General features: G+C 48.5%; 2 protein-coding genes across 2 annotated transcripts in view; one reads left to right on the forward strand and one right to left on the reverse strand.

The window, feature by feature from the left end:
* LOC111072357 (unconventional myosin-XV) overlaps positions 1–11,905 on the forward strand; it is a 28,472-nt gene extending 16,567 nt beyond the window's left edge. Inside the window, exons 3-6 of the mRNA XM_022364142.2 lie at positions 7,430–7,941; positions 8,068–8,305; positions 9,901–11,043; positions 11,160–11,905. Coding sequence (XP_022219834.2) covers positions 7,430–7,941; positions 8,068–8,305; positions 9,901–11,043; positions 11,160–11,327 — 2,061 coding nt within the window. The 3' untranslated portion in view covers positions 11,328–11,905. The remainder of the gene's footprint in view (positions 1–7,429; positions 7,942–8,067; positions 8,306–9,900; positions 11,044–11,159) is intronic.
* Positions 11,818–15,421, reverse strand: LOC111072358 (delta-like protein 4). The gene is made up of 8 exons (XM_022364143.2): positions 15,337–15,421; positions 14,251–14,396; positions 14,040–14,178; positions 13,810–13,968; positions 13,414–13,605; positions 13,288–13,348; positions 13,049–13,179; positions 11,818–12,948 (listed from the first exon to the last, which is right to left on the reverse strand). Exons 2-8 carry the CDS (start codon positions 14,392–14,394, stop codon positions 12,056–12,058), a joined length of 1,719 nt encoding a protein of 572 aa, XP_022219835.2. The 5' UTR covers positions 14,395–14,396; positions 15,337–15,421; the 3' UTR covers positions 11,818–12,055.
* Between the last annotated feature and the right edge of the window lie 49 nt (positions 15,422–15,470).

Below are 15,470 nucleotides of genomic sequence, written 5' to 3' on the forward strand. Positions count from 1 at the left end.
TCTGTGCCTCTGTGCTCCGGTGCTGTGCTGTGAATGAAATTTTTTTTTCATCGGCTAACTGCAAACAAAGCCAAACGTGCCCAACAAAGGCTAATGCCAGTCCGGGGAGCGATTGACCCACAAATTGTAAAAAACATGTGACAAATCAAACCGATTGCCGTATGGAATGGAATGGAATGGAATTAACCGGAATGGACTAGAATGGGAATGAGAATGGGAATGGGGAATCTCTCTCGGAGCAGGTTGAAATAAACGACTGAGCTTTAAATAGTTTGCGTGGAAAATCACTTTCTATGGAAGAGCATTCGGTGTATCCACTCAAGGCAGAATAGGCAAGGCAAGACAAGCGCAACTCATTTGTAAACTATATTGGAGGTATGAATATCCCCATTACTATATATATATATGTACGTAGTAGGGCTCTTCTGCCTTCGAGTGCCTTATCGTTGCTGGAGTAGTGTGAAGTCCGTAGAATTCCATTCCCGATCAATCAGTGCATCCAGCATGCGGGTCTGGGTCTGGGTTTGGGTCTGGGTTTGGGTCTGTCCAGGTGCAGGTGCAGGTTCAGTCAGAAGGGGAGAGTTTATCAATGCTAAGGGTAACTTAACATTGATTTGAAACCAATTATATGGCCACATTTCGAACTGCTTCCAGAGAAGAGAGAGAGAGAGAGAGAGAGAGAGAGAGAGAGAGAAGAAGAGGAGACGGGAACAGCGTTTTCGCCAGTCCGAGTGGAGTCGAGTGGAAAGACAAACTGCACACAGAAATGGCAAATTGAAATAAATTGAAGCAGAAAAGCGTAAAAAACATGCAGACAAATAAATGAAATGGCTCTGACAACGCGGCGTTATAGGCAATAAGACAGAAAAACGTATGCAGCACGCATTTAACTGCATTGCCAATTTCCACACATCGACAAGCAGCAGAAAACCCACAGAAAGACACACACAGATACACACACACACACACACACACTCGTATAAAAAATGGCGCATACTCGTACGTCGCGGTGGACCAGCCGACCAACAACGAATCCACTCCAATCCACTCCAATCCACTAGACACCCCACACTCCACACTCGACACTCCACTCTGTTGCTGCTCGCTTTTCGCTTTTCATTTTTCAATTTTTCATTTTTCGTTTTTCGTTTTTCATTTATCGTTTCGTTTTTCCTCGAATTGTTGGCTTCGACGGCGTGTTCAAACAATATTTAAACGTTCATTATGGTGGTGTAGTTTGGTCAGTTTGCTTGGACTGCTGCCGCTGCACCTGAAGCTGCCACTGAAGCTGCAACTGCAACTGCAACCGCTAAAGCTGGGGCTGAGGCTGAGGCAGTTCACCAAAATGCAATAACAACTTTCACTGGCACGCGCTCCGAAGAAATTGGCCCAGGCATGGATTGAGTGACTGGGGGTGACTTCCACCCAGACCCAGACCCAGACCTAGACCTGAACCCGAGACCCGAAACATAGCTATTCGCAACGATTAAGGCATTCCAAACAGTCCGGACGGCATGTCGCAGAGCGTGCGCAGCAGCAAGTCCTGCCAGGCGCCGGGCAGTGGGGACAAAGCGGACAAAGCGGACAAAGCGGTCCAGCTGCCGTCCGGCGGAAGTGTTCCGCACAAGTTCAGCAGCATCGTCAACAAAGTGGAGTCGCTGATCAACAAGATGCACCACGACAAGGTTAATAGCTTCAAGCTGCTGCAGCAGCAGCAGCAGCCACAGCAAGGCCTAAATAACACGAGCGAGAGGTCGCAGGGACAGGGACATAGACAGAGAAACGATCAGGAAAAGGATTTGGATATGGATATGGACATGGGTATGCATCAGGATCAGGATCAGGATCAGGAATGCAAATGCGCCTCCCTAGACTCGCTTAATAACCTCACAGACGGGGACAGCTGCGAGGAGCACGAGATACTCTACACCGACTCGGACGATGCGGAAATAGCCCACATAACGGGCATCACCTCCGCCCAGGTGCATCAGCAGTTGCAGCGCCGCAGCGATCTTGACCAGCTGACAAACGAGAGCATCCGTGATCTGAACGAGCAGTGCTGCGCCTCACTGCACCTTGATCTGTGCGGTCACGGATTCAGCTCCGAGCTGGGCATCGAAAACAACAATGCCTGGAGCGTCGAGGAGGACATCGTGTACAAGTGCTGCACCGGCGGCAGCGCCACTGCCACCACAAACGCCACCGCCACCCTAACATCCAGCTCCACCTGCGCCTCTGTCTCGAATGGCGGCTCCGTCGGCCAATGCGAGCAGTGCTGCTTCGAGGAAGAGCTCAGCTATAAGCTGCAGCACAACCAAAGAGACGACAATAACAACGAGGAGCAGAGTGCGAGGGACTTGGACAGCCAGATGGAGCTGGGGCTGGGGCTGGGGCAGGGGCAGGGGCTTGGGCAGGGGCTGGGAGCAGATGCGAACGTGGATGACATGTGCTTGCCCATGGCTCTTGGACTGGGAAACTCTTGCAGTTACTCCCCTGTTGCCGGTGGTGCCGCTTCACCGCCAGCTCCTGGCGCTGTTCCGGGAACGTCCTCGAGCTCGCTTCTGATGGGCAGCAAAACGAGGCGGGTGAGCAATGCGAGCAATGGATCGGTGAGCCGCATGGAAACCATTCTCGAGGAGCCCACGGAATCGAAAATATCTGTTAAGGAGATCCTTGCCCGGTTCGAGACGATGAACTCCAATGAGGTAAACAATCATCTATGAAAACTTCCCATTCCCATTCTTATTCCGTAAAGAGAGAATTCTGTTTAAGGATAGTCCAAGGGAAAATAATATCTTTTACTCGATTCTCGATTGCTCTTCTATGTTTTATTATTACTCAAGCTTCAGCAGGGCTATGTCCTTTTCACTTGTTTACCAGCAATACGTGCAGGCGGATAATAACGAGCTCTGAAACAGAGGCAGATATACGAGTACGTGTACGAGTATGAGTACGTATATGTATACGTACAGAGAAGTACGGGGCCATCTGGCGTTAACAAGTCGAAACGTAATCGCATTATTAACGCGGACAGACAGAGAAAAGAGGCGAACAGCCAGACAACCGAATAACCGGAAAACATCAACGTCCTACTGAAAAGTCGCTTACATTAGTTTTGAAGTGCGATTCTTCATGTTTATGACATAGTCTGATCTATTTTTGTACACCCGTACTCAAAAACAGTTAAGGTGTATATTGTCTTTGTGGTAAAAGTGGATGAGTGTAACGCAGAGAAGGAAACGTTTCCGGCCCCATATAAGATATATAATCTTGATCAGCATCAATAGCCGAGTCGATATAGGCATATCCGTCCGTCCGTCTTGATGAGCGCCTAGATCTCAAAAACAAAAAAAAAAAAACGAGAAGGAACGTGCGAGTCGCTTCTGGGGACGCGACTCTACTTATACCCGTACTCAGTCAGTATATACATTATTGAGCATATGATTTTTTAGAATTTTAGAATTAAAAAAAAAAATTTTACATTTTTCATTTTTTTGCTACATCTGTTGTCCACATCTACATATATTATGTATATTATACATCTATCATGTAGATTAAACATGTACCATTTAGATTCTACATCTCCTCCGCTAGGGGTTGCTCGCGCACTAAACGCGGCAGAGTGTGCGAGCGAGAAGGAAAATGAGTTGCTTGGTCATCGGCTGGAGGGGGCAGGGGAAGCAACTGAAAATTAGTTTCTTCATTCTGGCTATAATTATGATCCGATCTTGTTCAGATTCGGCAATCTGGTAGATGTGGTCATTCTCTACGATACTGCGTTTTCAGTTTTATCGTATCTTTAAAAATGTGCCTGCCACAGATTTTCGTCCTTTGTGGGGTCGGAAGGGGGCGGGCGAAATTTTGAAATACACTTGTAGCAGTGTGATATCACATAAGTCTGGAAACCAAATTTGGTTGCCCTAGCTCTTATAGTCTCTGAGATCCAGGCGTCAAACAAGACAGACAGACAGACAGACGGACAGACAGACATGGCTATATCGACTCGGCTATTGATGCTGATCAAGAATATATATACTTTATGGAGTCGGAAACGTTTCCTTCTCTGCGTTACACACATCCACTTTTACCACAAATCTAATATACCCCTTAACTCTTTTTTGAGTACGGGTATAAAAAGAACGCACATATATTTCCTGGAGTTTCACACCTTTTCTTTCTAGAAAGAGCTGAATGTTGTAGCCTTACGTTAGAGATGTTCTCCTCCTAGAAAAAATGCATCTATTTTGGCTATGTGGTGATCAAATGGTTGACGGACGATTGGATCGATGTTCCGTACTCCATGCTTTTGATGAGTCCGCGGATAGATGCTCGTCGATCTTCTGCAATTATCATTGTGTAGGATGTTAATTGCATTGTGATAGACCGTAATTGCTTGCCCTGAATTCTCCGGTGAACTCTTCGAGTGGATCGTAGAAGATGCCAACGCGAAATGGTTTCGATGACCGGCCACCTGGCGCGTGAGTTCGCTCCACTGCAATGGCATGGCTCTGCGATCTACGATCCCGGACAAGATCCATGAAACGAAACGAGCATGGATCAACAGAAGAAGAAAAACAATGGGAGCTGATGGAAGCTGATTGGAATGGAATATAAATGGGAATGGGATATAAATGGGAATGGGGATAGGTATGGGTATGGGGATGGGGATGGGGATGGTGACCCACAAAGATGCAAACAAGATAGAACAGTGTCCGCCGTGCCGTTCGTTTTCCGAACTGCGCCGAGAGATGAGCGCTGAAAATCTAACTGTAATTTGATTTCAATAATTTAATTACACAATTTCCGAGTTTGCCTTGTTTGGTGCGTGTTTTTTTTTATTGTCGGTCTCCGCTTTGGCCGCTTGGCCTATGATAAATTACTTTAATTTCTTTTGCCTCTTACTATACTGCCAGTGAGATGGATGGATGGATGGATGGTGGCCGGGTTGGCTGCACTGCGCACTGCATTAATTTCGAATTTTAATTAATGCGAGCGAAAAATGCATATGAAATAACACAAAGCCGAAAAGAAAGTTTTAGCGGTCACTTAGAAATGATACGCCGAATTTAACTCTTTCTGCTGCTCGTACATGCATATACTCGTATATATACATACATATGTACAATGTACATATCTACTGGGTCTATGTCTATGTATATGTCTATGTTTATGTCTGTATTCGTGTTCATTGCTCATTGCAAGCACTCGCTGCTGAAACTGGATTGTCTAGAGTCCGATGGAGGCCATCTGACGCAGTTGCGTCCCCGGTTCCAAGAGTTCTGGCCCATATACTCGTACCTACCAGTCATCAGATCTGGCTCACGACAACTTGCTCGAATTATTGCGCTAGTTTTCTGGACTGTTTTCTGGACTGTGTGCCTGTGACTGTGCCAACCTGCCCTGCCAGTCAGCATATCCAATCGGGTCCCGCTATGCCCTGGGGGACTGCGGACTAGGCTCTCAAATTTAATTGTTTATTTGTTTGTGTTTCTTGTTTGAAATGCCATATGTACATATGTATGTATGTAGATATGTATGTACATACACGTATGTATGTATTTTGTATCGCCATAAATTTGCTTGGGCCCAAAACGATCTCTCCAACTAAAATCAGTTCAAAATCTCAGCTCTGAAGCTATTCATGAATCCACAGTATTCATAATATCACAGCTATACTCATTCCTCCTTAATGCTTTCGATCATCCCGAATCACTTAAAACCGAGTGCCAGCACTGCGGATTAAAATCAGCAAGTTTCGGTCGTGTTTCTCTTTCCACTTTCGTGCATTTTGTGCACTGAACAAATCTTTAACGAATATTTGCTTGTCTCTTTTTTTTTTTTTGCTATGTAGGTACATTTATCTGAAGAAATCTAAAAACAAATGTAGTGTAAGCTAAAAAGAAAACCGAACATTTCGGATCCAAAACAGAAAAAACGAGATGGAACGTTGCGGGTCGCTTCTGTGGCCGCGACTCTACTTGTATACCCGTACTCAGTCAGTATATAATATTTACTATATATATATATCCATGTGAGCTTATGAATAATGTGGTCTTTTCAATATTATTATATTTTATTGTACATTTGAAATTTAGATTCTTCGTTCAGTCCGTTTTGGGAGAGTAAATATGTAAGATGTACATATGTAAGATGTACGGCTAAGATCTGGAAATCAATTCACCTTTTTTGCCATTATTTGAACAGAAATGGTCTCAGAAATTATTAAGAATACGATATTTAATCCAGGGCCTAAAAACTGGTAGTAAGTACGAGTATTTCGTCACTGCTTCTTCAAAGATCAGAAAAGTTGAAGCAGGAGCAAGCAGTCAGTGTGCAGCTACCGTTACTTTGCTTCTGCCACGAAAGCGACTTTCGTCATCGTCGTAAGTCGAGGCAGCAGTCGCCCTGGCCTGCCAATGAGAATTGTAAGAATTATATAGGAAACTTAAGCTGCAGGATAGCTTCTGGCTGTCTTTCGGCTGATCAATGCGTATACATACGCGTATGTATTTACGCATGTACCTACATACATATGTATGTACATACACATGTTGCATGATATGGGCACTTTGGCTTGAACTGGCTCTAATCATTAGATGCCCGATAATGCCCGATGAGATTAGATGATATGAGGGTAAGGGTGTGGGTGTGGGTGTCCGTGTCCGTGTCCTCGCTGGATCCTGATTGGTTTCGCATGATCATCACCGAAGCTGAAAGCGCCGATCAATGGGCCTATGCCCATTCAGCTATCTGAACAATCGCACAATCGCACAATCGCTCAATCGCACAATCGCACTGGCACGCAGTCTGATTGATTGGTGCACAGTTTCCGCTTTCATAAGCAACCACTTTTCCAGCTCTCAGCGCCCGAGTGTACATATGTCTGTACATACATGGGGCGCGAGGAGGGGTGAATGTGTGCTGTGGGTGCAACTATTGAAGACGTGCAAGAAAAGAAAGCAATTGCAGAAAATTGCAGCAAATAATTAAAATCAGGAAACAGGGAAAACCCGCCTTGCCCCGGTTGCCTTGCCGCCAACACTTTCGTTGCCAAAAAGTCGGCGTCGAGTGCGGTGCCACCACCAAAAAACGCCACCAATACGCCCTCGACCGTTGTTGGTCTATATAGGACCATAAATTATCGGACACGCCTCCCTGTCCACTGGCAACTGGCGACTGGTAACTGGCAACTGGCAACCGGTCTGTCGGGGCAACTGGTTGCGCCAAGCTGCCCAAAAAAGTGGCCAGCAACTTTCACATGCTATTGACATGGCCAGCGATGCATTCGCTGCATTCGGTGCATTCGCGGCAAGTCAATTAGTGAATTGCAGACGAGGCGCTCTCTCGACTACTGATACCTAGGGTATGTGGGGGGTGTATCTGTGCGGACACCAGCTAACAGTCGCTCTCCTCTGTTCTCTCCTTGCAGTCACAATCGAAGGCCTCGACGCTTTCGTCGGGAGCCCGAGCCGCAGCCCAGATCCTAAATGTTCCGCTGGAGCGCCTGGAATCTCGCCAGGCGCATGCCCAGCGCAACGAGCACGGCAACTTGAACGGGAACGAGGGGGAGAAGCAGCAACAGCACCAGCAGCACCAGCAGTCGGAGCTGCACCATCACCTGCAGCAGCAACAGCTGGAGGATGCCCTTGAGGAGCAGCAGCTAGCGGCCGAGCAGCATCACCAGGGACAGCAGCAGCGGTTCATGAAGCAGCAGAGCTACCTGCACTCGGCCCGCAAGCCGAATGCAGGCCAACAGCCCTCCCCCCTCACCAATGGCCAGTCCCACCAGTCGGATCAGCATCTGCAGCAACAGCAGCAGCAGTCGATGACCCACCACGACCTGGACGCAAACTACATGCAGGAGGAGACAAACGGCGGCACACCGCCCTCGGTCACAAAGTACTCGCTGCTCCAGTTCGCCATGCAGCACTTCCGCAACGAGTAAGCTCATCCACCCGATCCCCAACCCCATCCCCAACCCCATTCCCATCCTCATCCCCATCCCGATCACGATCACTCGGCAGCTACATAGCTCTAATGTTTTAATGTTATAATGTCATTTTCCAGTCAACTGCGGGACGCCGATCGACATCATGAGCGACACCAGTCCCAGTCGGCCGCCAACCGTTCGTACGCGGAGCTGGTCAAGTGGCAGGGCCATGCCATACGCCTGCCACTCCTCCGGCTACCCAACGACCTGGCCCCGCTTGCGCTCGAGTGCTTTGACTGCGTCCTCCGCTACTGCGGCGATATTCCACTAGATCCCGAACTCACCGAGGTCAAGTGTGTCTACACGGTGCTCATGGTGAGTTCCGCAAATATTTCGTTGTAGCCCGTGCGAATGTGCTTAGCATTTCATTTAATAACAAAAGCGTTTCAGAATCAGTCACTTCGAAATTTTGCCCCAGGATTCGCATCGGGGTCTTCGTTTTCAAAAATTAAGTTCGGCACAGTTAGGATACAGTTCATTGTAATGATACATACATATGTACATATACTCGTATACCCACCCGCCCATACTATACACCGCCCATGTAGAGTTGATATGAGGTTTGATAGCGGTTTTTGTTGAGTAATGCATTGGTATTGACGAGCTTTGATATTGATATAGTTGTTCCATTTATGCCCATTCCAGACAATGGCCAGTAAAAATGCATCGGCCCCAATTTGCTCGTATTTAAATGACTTAAATGCCACAGATCATTTCATCCTTTTTCTCCATGCTTCATTTAAAAACACCTCCCTCCAGTTGCCTAAATGTCATGCCCGAAGCAGGGAAAGCATTTCTTAGCAATTTAGTAGACGCTACTCGCAGTAAATATTCCCGTTCCACATTCATTTAAGCATTCATTTTAGGCCCGAAGTGAGTGGTTACCTATCCACGACAGACGGGCAAGTGGGTTGATTTTTCCCTAATTTTGGGAAAATCTGTGCCATCCACAATTCTGAAGATACGAAAAAACTAAAAACGCAGGATCGTAGAGATTGACCACATCTACCAGATTGCCGAATCTGGATCAGATCGGATTATTATTATGGCCAGAATGAAGAAATTAATTGTCAGTGGCTACCCCACCCCGTTCCAGCTCTGCAGCGCTTACTCATTCCCTCTCTCGCTCACACATTCCGCCTCGTGCATGTGCGCCCTCTAGCGGAGGTGTACGAAGAGGGAAAATGTATACATATAAAATACAGTTAAATAGTTCCACACATATAACTGACTGATTAATGGTATAAAAGTAGAGTCGCGGCCACTGCGACTTACAAAGTTCCCTCTCGTGTTTTATATAGACATTCCATTCCTTTGAATTCACCTTTTCGTTATATTTACTAAATTTACAAACTACAAATGTCAAGAAAGAAAGTCAATACGCATTTCTTGCCGCCAACTCTTAGCCGACCGAACAAATAGTACACCTGAGGTTGATGGGCTGCAGAAATTTCAGTGCTGAATTAAAATCAATAATATTTATGCACGAGTACGAAGAGTTGCCCGCAATCAAACATAGCAGCAGCTATAGAGCTAATCTTGAGTTAAACCTTAAGACTATTCTTAAAGCAAAAACCCGTGGTTTTGTGGTTTTTGTTGTTGTTGTTGAATTGTTGCACCTTTAAATTGTGTATGAAGCACACGTCAGAGCTCAGCAAATCTGAACAATGTTAACGATGGTAAAGTTGATTGGTAGTTAATCGACAATTGTCCAATGGGAACAATATTACGAGGCAGGCATAGATGAGACATGGCTAACAAATGAAGGACATAATCAGTTGGCGGGAAAGTTGGCATGAATGTCAAAGGAGTAGTAGTAGGATCTCGACTGTACTGTACTCAAAATATTAGCATATTATGTGCTCAGATATGCTCTGAAACTCTGATTTCTCACTAATTTCCCCTTGCAGCATTGTCACAAATATCTGGCCCTGAGAGACGAGGTTTACTGCCAGTTGATGAAGCAGACTACGGCCAACCGATCACCCTGCCCGGACAGCTCGCAGCGCGCTTGGCGCCTGTTGAGCATTCTGGCCGCTTACTTCGGCTGCTCGGATGCCTTGCGGCCGTACCTGATGGAGCACCTGACCTCGGCCGCGTCGGACCGTCGTCGCTCCTGCCATGGCACGGCGGCCGTCTGCCTCACCAACCTGCGGAAGACGGCCCGCTGCGGCGGCCGCAAGAACGTGCCAAGCGTGGAGGAAGTGACAGCCGTGTCCGCCGGACGCTCGGCCAGAAGGCAGATCTATAGGCTGCCGGGAGGCGCTGAGCGGGTGGTAAACACGCGCTGCTCCACGGTGGTTGCCGATGTCATTGCCGAGCTGTGTTCACTGCTGGGCGTCGAATCGGAGGCCGAGCAGCAGGAGTTCTCGCTGTACTGCATCGTGCAGGGCGACGCCTTCACCATGCCCTTGGCCGCCGACGAGTACATACTGGACGTGACAACGGAGCTGCTCAAGTCCGGGCAGCCCTTCTACCTGATCTTCTGCCGCTCAGTGTGGCACTTTGCTCTCAAGCGCGAGCCGGCTCCTATGCCGCTGTATGTGGAGGTGCTCTTCAACCAGGTGGCCCCCGACTACTTGGAGGGCCTTCTGCTGGAGCTGCCCGGGAATGGGGTGCCCATGCCAGAGATGGTGCGTGATATGGCCAGGATCGCGGCGCTGCTGCACCGTGCCGCTGACCTGAGTCACGTGCCGGCCATGAAGGAGATCAAGTTTCTGCTGCCCAAGCCGGCGCTGGGCATACGCGAGATACGGCCGGCTCAGTGGGTCGGCCTGGTGCAGTCTGCCTGGCCGCAGGCGGCCGGCCTGAGTCCGAGCCAAGTAAAGGCACAGTTCCTCAATGTGCTGGCCGCCTGGCCGCTTTTCGGCAGCAGCTTCTTTGCGGTAAAGCGCATCTGGGCCGAGGAGGGGCCGCACGTGGAGGACAACCACAGCCCAATGTGGCGTGACCTAATCCTGGCCCTCAACCGGCGTGGAGTACTGTTCCTCGATCCCAACACGCACGAGACCCTGCAGCACTGGAGTTTCATGGAAGTGATATCCACGCGTAAGGTGAGTATCCCCTCCACCCCCCTTCCTGTCGATACTGTTGCAACCTTCTAACTTTTCAACTTTCCAACTTTCCAACTTTCCAACTTTCCCACTCTGTACTCTCGACTTTCGATCAGGTGCGCTCGGAGGATGGAGCCCTTTTCTTGGACATGAAGGTTGGCAATCTCATGCAGCAGCGCGTGATCCGCGTTCAAACGGAGCAGGCGCATGAGATATCGCGCCTGGTGCGCCAGTACATCACCATGGCCCAAATCAGTCAGCGGGACAAGCGGGAGCTCAATTAGGTCTACCGGCAGAGGCAATCGTCGCCTTTATTATTTAAATATTTTTACCATTATAATTACTTTCACCGAATTATTCTCTATTCGAATCCATGTTTTCCCCATACATTAAACTTTTTTTTTTTTTTCGTTTTTTAAGTTGTATCCAATATATTTACATATACATATACATAAAGCATAAACCATAAACTATAAACAAGATACAAGATACAAGATTCATACATGCATATTTGTGTATACATACTCGTATGTATTTGCATAGATGCTTATGTTGTGCTGGTCCTTTAGTTTTCTCCGTTTCCCCCCTCCCCCACCTCCGCAACTGCCCAACTCGGTGGACCTTCAATGGCCATCTTCCCCTTTCGCCCCTCAAATAAATAATTTCTGTCTTAATCTTAGGCAAGCCAAGCTTAGTGCAATGCGTGTGCATCCCTCGAATGCACCCCACCCCACGCCCTGAACGCAAATTTGAATATTGTCAAATTTATTATAATTATATTATATATTTTTTTGTAATTGGTTTCGAACTGGAAAGCTTATCATAAATAAATGCGTAAACCATATTTGTATATGTATCTACCATATACCATCTTCCATCTTCCATCCATTCATACACACACATATGTATGTACATATGTGTGCAGGCACATGTAAAACTAGACTTCCACAACAACCAGAACAGAATAAATAGGTAAAAAGACGAAAAATGTAATGACATAGTGAGCAAATAATTATATTATATTTGGTAGAAGTTGGTCGCCGTCGTCCTCATCATCTTCCTCGTACTCCTCATCCTCATCTTCATCATCATCATCCTCCTCGTACTCATCATCATCATCATCGCTGTCATCCTCGTCTACCCCTAGTCCTGCCTCTGCCCCTGCCCCTGTCTCATCCTTGCTGGTGGTGGTCCAACCTGCGGATGTTGCTGCTACATTGGCTGGCGCCGACGTTGTCTTTGGCTGCCCGTGGCCAGCGAAATGTGTGGGAGGGGAGGGGACTGCCTCACTTGTTGCATTACTCTTTGCCGCAGCCATCGTTTTTTCCGTCGTCGCTGATGGTGTCGTGGCAGCATGCGCCATTGTTGTCGCCCCATCAGGGAGCAAAGCAACAACGCTTAACGCTTCATTAGTCGCATTGTGGCTACCAGCGTCAGCTGCTGCTAACGTAGCTATCGTTGGCGTCGTTGGCGGCGTTGGCGGCGTTGGCGGCGTCCTTGTCGTGACGGTGCTCAGCGGTGCGGTGCCTGCTGTCAGCGTTGTTGGTGTGGGCACAGCTGCGGTGTCATTTGTGCGGCGTTTTGGCTCTTTATTTGCTGGCAACTTTACCACCTGCTGCCCCATTGTGTTGCCTGTGTCGCTTTCGTTGTCGCTGTCATCAGGCACACCTGCGTCCAAGTCCAAGTCCACGTCCCCATCGTCCAGCTCCAGCTCCAGCTGAAAGGGCGGTGGAGTAATGCGCAGTGGCGCCACCGAGGTTAGCAGAAAGTCATCGCGTATCTCGCAGTTCTTTCCAAGATACCCCTGCCGACATACACACCGATAGCTGCCGTCCTCGCGGCTTACCGATATGCACTTGCCCTCGTTCTCGCACATCTCCGGGTTCTCCGCGCAGTAGCTCAGCTCTGTCGGGAATGGAAGGGAAGGGAATGGAATGGAATGGTTGGCTATGACTATGACCTATGACTCGGAAATCGGCCTGGCCTTGGGTGGCAATGCACTCACTTTCATCGCAGAGCATACCGGCCCAGCCAGGGTGGCAGTTGCACTCCCAGGGCGCCTCGCAGTCCCCGTTCGCGCACCCGGGGTAGGGGAAGCACTTGTCGCACTGGCTGCCCGTCCAGCCCACCTTGCAGCTGAATGAAGAGTGACAATGCAAATATAGAAGGGCAGGCTGCAGAGGCAGAGGCAGAGGCAGAGGCTGGGCTGCCTAATCACGTTGGCGTTGTGAACCTCATACTTACCGACACTCGCCAGGTACGCGGCAGTAGCCGTGATACTTGCTGCAGTCCGAGGCACATATAGCTGAGAGAGAGAGAGAGAGTTTTTAAACAGGTGTCGCAGGACTCGGTTGCGGTCGAGGAACTTACGCGTCTGGCAGAGCAGGCCCGTGTAGCCGGGCAGACAAAGGCATTCCAGCGGCTTGTTGCAGCTGCCGTGCTGGCAGCCCGGCATGGTGGCGCACTCGCTGCAAGTGTGTCCCGCGTAGCCAATGCGGCAGCGGCACTCTCCGGGGGCCTCGCAGTAGCCGCGGGTGCTGTGACATCCACTCCGACAGCTGGCTGCAGGACAGAGCACAATAAGAGCACAATAAGAGTGTGTCTCTGGTCTTACACTTTGACGAGAGCCGTATAATCATAAATGGCAGCCTTTGCATATTTACAGTATAGCACTGACTTACTCCAACTCCCACTCCCACTCCCACTGTGACTATGACTATGACTCTGACTGACTCGTCGCAGTTCTACTTGCGGGACTCTACTTACGTTCTGTGCAGAAGAGTCCGGCCCAGCCGGGCTTGCAGATGCACTCAAAGGGCTTTGTGCAGTCGCCGTGCTGGCATCCCGGTAGCGGAATGCACTTGTCGCACATCTCACCGCTGTAGCCGATGCGGCACCGGCACTCGCCTGGCCGTTGACAGTAGCCTATATCGTAACGATACATATGTACATATGTGTGTATGACTTGGATGGAAATCAGTTGGCATGCCCCTTACCGTTCATGGGATCACAGCCTCGCCGGCACATGGGCACCTGGCAAAGGTCGCCCTGCCATCCAGGCAGACACGTGAAATCGCCCTCCTCGTCGCACACATAGTGGGAACTGGCCTTGTGACTTTGGGACTTCTCGCACGCCTGCCGTGAACCAAATGCTGCCGATTAGTCGGTTGCCTCCCAGCATTTAGCGAGTGGCAAAATTTTACTCACGCGTTGTTTCCAGAGCGGAATCTTGGAGCTGCTGCTTTGGCGAACCTCAAAGTTTCGCCTGAAAGCCTCGCTGTCTTCTATGCCGAGTGCGGTGATCAAGGCGGTCAGCAGGAGCAGGAGCACCCCTAAACTGCACGGCAACATGCCTGGTCAGTGGAGAAGAACATGTCTGCTCAGTTAGTTTGTATGCATGCACATGCATGCATATATACATATGTATGTGTGTATGTATGTATGTATGTATGTATGTATGTTGAATCTTTTGATTTTTTTAAACTTATTTATGCGTAAATGCCGGAATTATTTTTTTCTTGGTATCGCTCTTCGCAAAAGAGACACTCTGATTCGTCTCTCTCTTAATTTTCTTTGCACTTGTCAAGAGAGAGAATACACAACGGGGAATGGGGGAAGCATATTCGTAGAGAGAGAGAGAGAGCTAGTTATGTTCTTGCGTTGTTTCTTGCACTCTGTCCATCCTCATTCTACCCATGAATGAATAATATTCCAAAGAGAGAGAGAGAGAGAGAGAGAGAGAGAGCGAGTGAGAGCGAGTAAGAGCGTTGCAGGGGACTAAGAAGCGGAAAATAGTCGCATTAAGTCAGGCTATACTGATGCAAGTTTCGGCAATCTGCTGGGTAATATTATTCTGTAGGATTGTGCCAGTCAGAGCCATTCGAGTGCAGATCAAGTGCAAGGCGAACGGATATTTGGCTGTTCTGTTGCTTGGGTCAACACCCACTCAATGATTAGCTCCCAGGCCGACTGGCATCGAATGATATTGAATAAAAGAATTGCATTATCTACTCTAGACACGCATCAAGCGAACAGACAAATTTTCATCGTTTAGCCAGGGCTGGACCGTAAAAAGAAATCGGTAGCGCCTCTCACAGTCACAATTAACATGTTGGAAGACAACTTTCTTCGCTTCGCGGAAAGAAGCACCAAGAATGGCAATCAGCCCAATCCGCTTGGGAACTGATGTGTTGATCACATGTCAACCGAGCACGAATTAAACTGAATAAATCTTCCGGTCAAAGTTCAATCGAGAAATATTTGAAAATGCCAGTCGAAAAGAAAAGTCTGTACTTTAGGAACTGAGGAACGGTACAGCTGCAGCTACTCAGACAGGTGGCAGGGCTTCTGCTTGTACTCGGTCCACCTCGGTCTGCGCTTGCTTTGGGACTAATCAATGAGCGGCAGAGCTACCTATGGCTCACTGT

The sequence above is a fragment of the Drosophila obscura genome, unplaced genomic scaffold (genome assembly GCF_018151105.1).
Source record: "Drosophila obscura isolate BZ-5 IFL unplaced genomic scaffold, ASM1815110v1 contig_75, whole genome shotgun sequence".
Lineage (NCBI taxonomy): Eukaryota > Metazoa > Arthropoda > Insecta > Diptera > Drosophilidae > Drosophila > Drosophila obscura.

Bases quoted from the DNA above. Each gene is read 5' to 3' on its own strand.
- LOC111072358 (XM_022364143.2), bottom strand. From the start codon at position 14,394: ATGTTGCCGTGCAGTTTAGGGGTGCTCCTGCTCCTGCTGACCGCCTTG. The intron at 13,606-13,809 runs GTAAGTAGAGTC...TCTGTCCTGCAG, and splicing joins CGGACTCTTCTGCACAGAAC to CCAGCTGTCGGAGTGGATGT. The intron at 13,349-13,413 runs GTAAGTTCCTCG...TCTCTCTCTCAG, and splicing joins GGGCCTGCTCTGCCAGACGC to CTATATGTGCCTCGGACTGC.